Source organism: Furipterus horrens, unplaced genomic scaffold, assembly GCF_987537825.1.
Source record: "Furipterus horrens unplaced genomic scaffold, mFurHor1.1.pri manual_scaffold_5, whole genome shotgun sequence".
NCBI classification, from domain to species: domain Eukaryota; kingdom Metazoa; phylum Chordata; class Mammalia; order Chiroptera; family Furipteridae; genus Furipterus; species Furipterus horrens.
Window position 1 is genome coordinate 123,012,916 of NW_028327175.1, and position 10,374 is coordinate 123,023,289.

Consider the following 10,374-nt stretch of genomic DNA (forward strand, 5'->3'; position numbering starts at 1 on the left):
AGATGTGATGGGAAATACACAGGTCTTCAATGCTGGTTACTTTATAGAGGGAGGGAGCAAAAATAATCACCACCTTCAGAGTACATTTTTTGTAATGTTTCACTTATCTCAGTTAGTCTGTGGTGTTTTGAAATTTGAAAAGCACCTAATAAAAATGAAAAACATTAGGAAAATATTTAAAAAGAAGAAAAAGAGTATTTCTACTTTGTTGTGTACCTGATGGTATATTAGAGAACAAGACAACTGTCTCCATTCTTGCAGAGCACAGCCTGGTAGAGTTCAGTCCCCATATCTCAGAGATGGCTCATATGCAAATTGTGAAATTACTAGTAGCTGCCTAACAGGATATTTTTATAAGGGTAAATAACTTAACAGATGCTTGAAACAGTGCCTGGCATCAATGATAAACATAATGTAAGCTGCTATTAATATATCATCTATGAATTGGGAGAGTAATTGCCATCCCATTGTTGGGCTCAGTTAATGTTAGTTTAGCTAGCTTTTGGAGCCTGGATACTGGGGTGTGGGGCAGAGGGCAAGGATCTTGCCCTGGTTTGGTTTTCTGGGTCTCTCCACTTATCTGTTTTTATGGCCTTGCTATCTTTCTAACTTCAGGGAAGCCTCTCCCGCCCTCCCCTCCCCTGGGTGACCTATCACTTCTCCTCAGGACCTAGATTCAGGGCGTTAACCTCTTAGGCTGACACTTGACTCCTTGCCTACATCTAGCTTGGCACAGAGGGACATACATACCCTGAAAAGTGTGGGTGAGACATAATAGCACTGCTGGACCTGAAGGTGAGCAAGCATGGGAGAAGCATGACTTCAGAGCAGGGCAGGGTTTGAAAGGTGCTGGAGGGGAGGTGACCCTGCAGGGCCCCAGGAATCTTTAAGTGGAGTGAGGGAATTGGGGGAAATATCCAAGGATGAGGGAAAAGGATACTTACATTTTCTTTCTCTAAACAGGCAGATGGCCCTTCTTCAGGCTAATAAAGACCTCATTTCCACAGGAGTAAAGGAATTTAATGCTCTGCTGAATCAGCAGGTAAGCCCAAGTACTCTGTTTCAAAGGACAGGCCTGGTGTGTTGAAGAGTAGGTGAGGGCAGAGAAGGTAGAATAATTTGGAGCAGGAGAGTAACGGTGGAGTTGATGGAAACAACTAGAGACAGGGATTATAAATCAGAGAAAAGAGGACAGCAGAGTTCGTGGGTTATTCCTGACTCACATTGCTGACTATGTTCTCTCCTTCCCCCTACCCTAGGTCTTCACTGAACCTCCTGTCTCTGAAGAAGCCATGGTGACTATTGTGAATGACTGGGTGAACTTCTACATCAGCTATTACAGGCAGCAGGTGACGGGAGAGCAGGAAGAGCAGGACAGGGCTCTGGAGGAATTTCGGCAACAGCTGAATACTCTGTCTGTCCCTTTCCTGGCCAAATATAAGGCCTTCCTGAACTCCCTGTGAGCACCCAGACCACCCACTGCTTTTCTCCTGGCCCAGAGACTGTGGCCTGCATCTCCAAGAAACCCTTAATTTCTGCCTCTGTATTCTTCAAGTCCTCAGACTATGCTCCTTCTTGGTGTTACTCTACCTTGACACCTCAATAAAGACCAACACTGGTTTGGATGGTCTTCCTGGCTTTCGTTTGGTTGTCTGTCATTGACTTGTGGAAGCAGTTGGTCCCTTTTCCTTCAGTTCTGCTTCCTAGATATGATCTTGGATATTTAATAAAGTATCTGCTGGCAAGTACCAAAATAACCTAAAAGGGGGTCAGGGAGACAGGCAGAAAAGAGAAAAGTGCTGGGTGCAGGGGTTATTGGAAAATGAGGGAGATAGAAGTTTTCCAGAAATTGTGGTCCAGTAACATGCTTGTCTAGAAGAGAGTTACTGGAAGTCTTACAGCCTTGCTCATTATGTGCTAGATGGAATCAAACAAGAGTCCACCCACCTCAATTTTCCAATCTCCTGCAATGTTTAATATATCCCTTATTCTTCAGGAGAGAAAACCTTTGGCTCCATCGTTCCTCAGCTCCAGATCCAGGATTGGAAGCAGATATTCCTGCCCTGCCTTCCCTGCAGGGCCATCCTTCTCCTGTCATTCCTCGGTCTAAACACCCTTTCTTTTGGACCTCCAGACCTTAAGCTTCCTTATTGTAGGGTTCTGGGGTGGAACCAGGCTCACAAGCTTTTTAAAAATAGAAAGGAAGCTGTTAGAATGATGAGGGACCCGCTGGCTGTACTATCTCTAAGGACAGCCTCGAGGCCAGGTGGGGTGGGGTGAGATGGGATGGGCAGGGGGCAGGAGGGGTGGGCCTAGGAGGCTGGGCACCCCATTCAGATATTGTGCATGGTGTGCCCAGGCAGGAAACTCGGCTCTCTTTGGGTCATTTTTATGTTGCCTCTTCTGCAGGAAAGGTTAGGAGCTGAGAGGGCTTGTTTTCTCCTCCCAACTTCTAGCAATCCTTCATTTCGTATCCGTGCATTCCCACCTCTGACTTTTGGTTTTTGGGTCTCTGTAGTCTGGGTCAAGGTCCAAAGGGAACTAGCTCAGTGCCCCCGACCATACTTCCAAACTTCGGGTGTGAGGTGGTCCAAGTCCCATTGAGAGAATTGCGGCCTCCCTTGGAAACAGGAAGCCAGCACCTCTGACATGTGATTGGTGGCTTGTATGTAGGCCAGGGCCTTCCCGCTATACCCCCCATAAAATCTTATGCCATTAATGGGGACCCAGGGCTGTTTAGGTGGGACAATATCAATAATATCACCTTTGCAAAAGACCCGATTACTGTATGTTTGGAGCAGAGAGATCAAGAAACCGGGTTTAAAATGTATTAGATTTACTCCATTACTGTACAAGGTGCAGCTGAAAAGAATGGTCAGAAGCCACTTAGTCTCAATTAATGAAGATAAACTTCCCATAAATTTGGAACTATTCAGACTTAGGAGCTGTGGGTTGATAATTTCTTAAATGCTCAGACAAAGTAAGATAACCAATTATCAGGTATGTTGTAGTATAATGGGAAGTTCAACATTTACATTTAATTCTAACCATTTCATAAGCTGTCTGTAATTGAGAAATTACAACAAAATTTTTTATAAGGACAGAAACATGTTAAACGTCACTGCATGTCTTCACATGCTGATTACTGAAGTATCTGGTTTTGAATCTACAAAGAAGTAAAATTTGGGAAATTTTGATTTTTCACAGGTGGTAGTATGAACCATTAGGATCTGATGGTCCATAATAATAAAACTAGAATTTTTGGACCAGTGAATACCCTAAATCCATTATTGTTTCTGAAGAAAAATTAACCAGAGTTATCAGGAAGCATAATGCTTCTTTTACTTTGACAGCAGTACCTGTCAAAGTACCTGAAATAAGATTGTAAACAAAAGGTGAAATATTACAGCCATAATCTTGCCCATATCCTCATTCTGATATTGACTCTGACCCTAGGGCTGACTCTGAACTTGAACCTCACCTTTAACTCCATTTCACCCTGACCCTTACTTATCTGACTTGATTTTCATCCTGGCCATGATAGACATGCTTACCCTCCAAAAACCCTGACCTTCACACTGACATTGTCTCTCATTCTCACCCTCACACTGATTCTGGTGGTGAACTGGACACCGACCTTTACCAGACCCAAACTTTTACCCTGACTTTGACCCTCAACCTGAATCTAACCCTTACCCTTACCCTTACCCTTACCCTTACCCTGAAATTGGTCCTCACTATAACCCTACACTAATTGTGACACTGACTGACTCTTAGCATACCCCTGACCCTAACCATGACTTTTATCTTCTCCCTCATATTGACCCTGACCAAGTCCCTCTCTAAGGCCCTGAATTCATACTGACTCTGATTCTGAACCTGATCTTCACCTTGATTGTGACCTGAATCAGCCTGACACTGATCAACAGTCTGACTTTGACCCTAAAGCTGGTCCTAAAATTTCTACCACTGGGACCCTGATTCTGACCTTAACTCTCAAGCTCTCCTGACAGTGACCTTCATCCTGACACTGACCCTGTCCCTCAACCCAATCTTTACCTTTCCCTGAATCTGCTTCTCACTGACACCCTGGTTGTGAACATGAAACAGACTCTGGACCCCACTATATCCGTCATTCTGACTCTAATCCAGACCATGTCACTCATCCTCAATCTGACCTTGGTCACCAAGAATCTGACATTTGTACTGACCCTCATCCATACTCTTGACCGATTTCAGACCCTCACCTTCAACTTCATTGTATGCCTGACCCATACCCTGACCCTTATCTGACTTGCACTCTGAATCTAAACCAATACTACTGATACTCAATTTAACTCTGATCTAGACCTTTACACTCACGCTTAAACTGACTGTTAAACTCATTATTATTCTGAGCTGCATGCTGAACCTGATCAGCCTGATCCTGACCCTGAATTGGGCTCTGAATCTGATTCTCACTCTGTTCTTGAACCTCATCTTCATTCTCCTGACCTTGGTCTGACCTTCACCCTCACCCAATTCTGACACTTACCTTTTCTCAGACCCTCAGCCTGATTCGGAAACTGATGTTGTCTCTGACAATCATAATCACCCTGACTCACCCTCAAACTGATCTGACTCTGATATGACTCCAACACTAATTCTAAACTCCCCACCCCTCAAAATTTAAACTGAATTTGATCTTCAAACTGACCCTGATACTAACCCTGACAAAATACTTACTCTGAAGTTGACTTTGAGCCTGATATGCATAAGCACCCTGACCCTAAATCTGACTTTGGCCCTCATGTTTTACCTTGTGTCTGGTTTAGATTCTGACCCTTAACCTCACATCGCACATGACGCTGAACCTCACCCTGACCCTGAGACTTACAAGGACTTTGACGTTGACCCTCATCCTGACTTTTCCTTTGATGGTAATCCTGACACTGACTGATTCTTAACCTCACTCTGACCATGAACTGCTTCCACACACTTATCCTGACCTGGACCCTCAAAATGACCCTGGCTATTATTACACTGACATGACATTCAACCCAACACAGACCCTGAATGTGACTTCAATATGACCCTCACCCTACTCTGATGAAAACTCTACCTTAATCCTTCCTCATGTCCTTAACTTTCACACTGACACTGAACCTCTAGTCACCTGACTTTAGTCGATGCTCACACTGACACTCACAGTCACCATGACCCTGACTTTGATCATAGGTTTTACCTAGATGTTGATCATACTATGACTCTGAACCTGATATATATATATATGCACTCTGATCTTGACTCTCCCACTTATTCTGCTACAATTTCTATTCCATACCTAAATCTCAGTGTAATTCTCACTCTCAACTTGTGTCTGTCTGATCATGACAATCACCATGACTGCGATCCTGATTCTCATTTAGACACTCTAATTCTCTTCCTGACTCTGATTCTGTACTTGACCCTGGCCCTCACACTCACCTTTACCTTCAGTTTCATCCTTACCCCAAATCGATCATCGAAGCTAATCCTACACCAGCACTTAACTTGATCTTCACACTGGCCTGAATCTCAACCTTCTCATGATCCTCATCATGACCGTAAACTTGACATTTACCTGACCTTGACCCTAATTCTCCACTTACTCTCCACTTACCCTGACTTAACCATTACCTTCTCCCTGACCTTGTCCTACCCTGACTCTACAGTGACTCTCACACACACCTTCACTATGACCTTGAAATTGCCTTGAATCTGAAACTCATGCTTGACTTGAACCAGACTCTCAGCCTGACTCTGACACTAAGCCCCTCTCACTCTGGCTCAGGCTGACACCCAACCCTGATCCTGACCCTGATCCCGAGACTGAAACTGACCCTGCCCTTCATCCTGAGCATTGCCTCACACTCTTGACTTTTCATCCTGAGTATGACACTGACCCCCATTCTGATCCTCATAATGACTCAACATGACCTTGATCATGACCTTTACATTCATCAAGACCCAATAATTTGTACAACCCCTCATCCCGAGCCTGACATTGATCTTCGTCCTTAAATGTACCTGATTCCAACCTTTCTCCTGACTGAAACTGAAATCATATTCTGAATCAGACTTTGCTTCTTACTGTGTCCTGAACTTGACCTTGAACATGACCCTCATCCTCACACTTAATTTGACCCTGACCCACACTTTGAAACTAATCTGTCAACCTAACCAAAACCTCACTTCTACACTCAAACTGACCCTAATTGTCACTATGTTCATGAACATAATTCTGACCCTGATAGTGAACCATACCCTCACCAAGACACTGCAGTTCACCTTGACTCTTCTCCTGACTCTGACCCTTATCTTATCCATGAACATTTGCCTAACTATCCACACTGTAAAACTAATCTTTATCGTCACTTTCACCCTAACACTGATCTGACTTTGGCCTGACCTTCACCTTCATCCAGTTCTGATTCTGATACTGTCTCTTATACTGATATTCACCCTGACTGGATCCTGATGATATATCCTGATGATATATTCATCCTGACACAAACAACTCAGATGCTTATCCTCACTTATGTGAGTCTCTCACAATGACCCTGACCCTGACTGTTACCCGCACACTGACTCTTCTATTGACAATCTATCTGACTCTGGCCCTGATTCTGATTCTGACTCTCCTTCTGACCCTAACCTTTACTGACACTCACTCTGACCCTCACACTCTTCCATACCCTCACTATGATCCAAGTTCTGACCTTTAATGTGATCATCACCTTGATCCTGATCCTGAAGCTAATCCTGACATTGATTCTAATTATCATTCTCATCCTACTTTACATTTTTTCCTTTTATCAAATTTATTGTGGTGACATTGGTTAACAAAATTATACAGGTTTAAGATATGCAATCCACAACACATCGTCTGTACACTGTATCTCATTCTCACCCTGACCTTGAAATTGTACTTCACACTGACACTGACAATAACCACTATCCAGACCCTCCCTGATGATCACTCCACCCTGATTCTAACCATAAATGAAAGAATAAAGTCAGTGCCATTTGCTATTGTGGCACCATTTGCTGAGCAGGCCTATGACCTTGTTAAACATCAATGCCATTTCACTCTTCTGAGCTTATATTCCCAGGACTAGAAATTACTGGAAAGGAAGAACAGAATGTGACTAACTGCTCCCTACAGCCACAGGCAGGAGATAACATTGGAACAAATTGCAGCCTCATTTTACAGAACCCCAATAGCCCAGGGGCCACCCAACAGCAACCCCCACTGTTTGAAATCCAATTATAGTCCAGTAAAGCTCAAAGCTACCACCCCGTCATGCTGGTGTATCTCTCCACACCATGCCCCTCTCCTTTCTTGGAGGGTGAATAAAAACTTCCCTCTCAACACTTGCTTCTCTTTGTGAATTCTTTCATAGCTTGTGTCACCGACCAGCCTAACAATAATGGCCACACTGGTTCTGAAACCTGGTCCTCACATAGACATTCTATCTGATTCTCATCTTCACCTTGAAGCTGACCTTCAACCTGACCATGACCTTGACTAATATCCCGACTCTGACTCTTACTCTGATCTCTCAGTCTAACCATCATCTTCATACTTACCTTGTTCGTGTTCTTGATCTACCTTCACCCTACTTCTAAGTCTGATCTTTACCCCAAACTTTATGCTCACCATGACACTTACTCAGATCTGGACTTTTATTCTAACTTTTACTTTCATCCTGAACCTGACATGCATTGAAACTTTATCCTTCCTTATCCTGGCCCCGATTTGAACCTTACTCTAAATCTGATGCTACCTTGATCTTGATCTTGATTCTGACTCTGACCCCCAACCTGATCATTATCATGAGAATCTTGCCTTGACCCTAATCCTCACCATCCCTGACACACTGTATTAATCATGATTTTTATTTTTCTGTATTATATGATACTTGGACATTTTGGAGCCTTGCTGACCCCTGGTAGAGACTGCCCTTTCCAGGGCTAGTTATTTCCTAGAGATAACAAATGACTTCCCTTAGGGAGTGTTTTTCATATGAAAACCAGTGAATCTAAAATCCATACCTCCCAACTACCTCTTTTACTTGGCTCTCACTGGGTCCTTACACTTTGGGCCCAATAGTGCCCTTTAATCATCCCAGGGCCAGGTACCAGATAACTTGGGAAAAACCTTTACACTTCAGAACCTACTGAAATTATTCAAACTAGCCAATGCTTAGCTAGTTTACCCTGCATGACCCAATTCTTCCCATGAAAACCACAATAAAGCCAAGCTTTCACCTCACTCCCTATGCCTGGTGCTTCCCCATGTGCCCCTGTGTGGCATGGCATGCCCTGACCTCTTGGAAGCTGTGAATAAAAATCTGTCTTGTAAATGGTAATAGTCTTCTGATCTGTTTGCCTCAACATACTTGAATAATAATAAAGCTTATATTTAAAACACACCCATCCTCACCCTCTCCATGACCATCTCCCAAATCTGATTCTGATGCCACTTGACACTGACTCTGACTTCCTCTCTCCCCTGAGCCTTACTTGAAATTGAGCCTCAACCTGACTCTGACCCTACCCTGAATCCAACCTTAATGATCACCCTATACTGAAAACAACTTGATCTTATTCCTGATTTTGAAGTTAACTCTGACCCAGACACTAAAACCTACTGACCCTGACCCTGAACCTGAGTCTACCCTTTACTTTTACTGTGAACCTGATTCTCACTGTTATACTTACTATGACCCTGGTCCTCACCCCGCCCTTAGCCTTACCTAGTCCTTGATATTACCCTCACACTGAGGCTGACCCTGAACTTTACACTTATTCTGACCTTGAACTTGACATTGACTCTCTAACCCTCACACGATCCTCACCTTGACCCTAAATTTGGTAATTACCCTCAGGCTCACCTTGGTCCTAGGATGACTTTTGACTCTGATCCTCACGCTAACACCAAACATGATACAGATTTAATTCTGTCTTTGACACTGAGCATGACTCTTACTCTAAACTTCACCTTAACTCTGACACTGATGTAACCTGTCACCAATTTTGATCGTCACCATCACCCTTACCAAGAATCTATTCCTCACACTGGCCTTGATCATTGCCCTGCTGTTGACACTCAACCTGACTCTGATATTTATCATGACCTCACCTTGACATACAACCTATCTCGATGTTGATTCTCACTCTGATCCAGCCCTCACCATTATGCTAACCTTCACACTGACATTTAACCTGACTTTTATTTCACCCAAACTCTAACCCTGACACTGACCATGACCTCATCTAACACTCCCCTGAAAAATGACTCTGAAACTGAACTTCACTTTTACACCCACCTTAACCCTAACTCTCACCTTGGCCTTGACCCTGACATTCATCTTCATTCTGACCTTTATCTGATGCTCATTCTGACCCTGATCCTCACACTCAACTTACCATGATCCTAATGGTGACCCTCTACCTTAATCTAACTCTGATCATCACCCTGATTCTGACCTTAACCCTCACCCTGTCCATGTGACTTCCATCTTAACATCCATCCTGTCTCTGACTTTAAAACTGACCCTGACACTTACACAGAATATGACCCTGAACCTCACCCTAACACTGACCATGACTGTGATCCTGATGTTCAGCCAAACTCTGACCCCAATGCTCACACCAACGCTGACTGATTCTCATCCTCAACATGACCCTGTACTGGTTGCACACACTGTCCCTGACTCTGATAATGACCATCACATTGAGCTTGGCACTTACTATGAGGTTGACAATAAGCCTGACCCTGACTGTGATCCTCACACTGACCTGACCCTAATCCTCACTCTACAATGAATCTCATCTTTATTTTGACCTTCATTTAAAGCTTACTGTGATGCTGACACTCACACTCACCCTAACCTTGACCATGACCTTTACCTTGACTTTTATCCTAACACTATCCAGACCCTGATCCTCATAAAGACCTTGACACTTGGTGTAGCCATCCCCTGAAACCTGACTCAAACCTCATGTTCACACTTCTTTTGACCCCCTCATCACCATGACCCTGAAATAGACTGAACCTCATTCTCATTATGACCCTTACTTGATGCTAACTGTGACACTGACCCTGACCCTCACACTCACTGTGATACTCATTGTGACTCTGAGCCTGACCATGATTCTGATCTTAACTGTATGTATCCTGAACCTGATGTGCCACCTTGATCAGACTTTCACCTAAGCCTCACCCTGACACTTACTTGATGCTTACTAGAACTCTGATCCTCATCCTCACTTTTATCATGACCCTCACATTATCCCTCAACCTGATACTCACAGTGATCTTTACTCTGAGCCTGATCCTAAAACATA

The 10,374-nt window shown here is 43.7% G+C and overlaps 1 protein-coding gene across 1 annotated transcript; it reads left to right on the top strand.

The window, feature by feature from the left end:
* Positions 1-712: 712 nt before the first annotated feature.
* Positions 713-1,630, top strand: AHSP (alpha hemoglobin stabilizing protein). The gene is made up of 3 exons (XM_090279208.1): positions 713-795; positions 964-1,042; positions 1,260-1,630. Exons 2-3 carry the CDS (start codon positions 968-970, stop codon positions 1,461-1,463), a joined length of 279 nt encoding a protein of 92 aa, XP_090135334.1. The 5' UTR covers positions 713-795; positions 964-967; the 3' UTR covers positions 1,464-1,630.
* Positions 1,631-10,374: the final 8,744 nt, after the last annotated feature.

Excerpts from the sequence above, each read along its gene's own strand:
- AHSP (XM_090279208.1), top strand. The coding sequence starts at position 968 with ATGGCCCTTCTTCAGGCTAATAAAGACCTCATTTCCACAGGAGTAAAG. Across the intron at positions 1,043-1,259 it reads ATGCTCTGCTGAATCAGCAG|GTCTTCACTGAACCTCCTGT; the intron begins GTAAGCCCAAGT and ends CCCCTACCCTAG.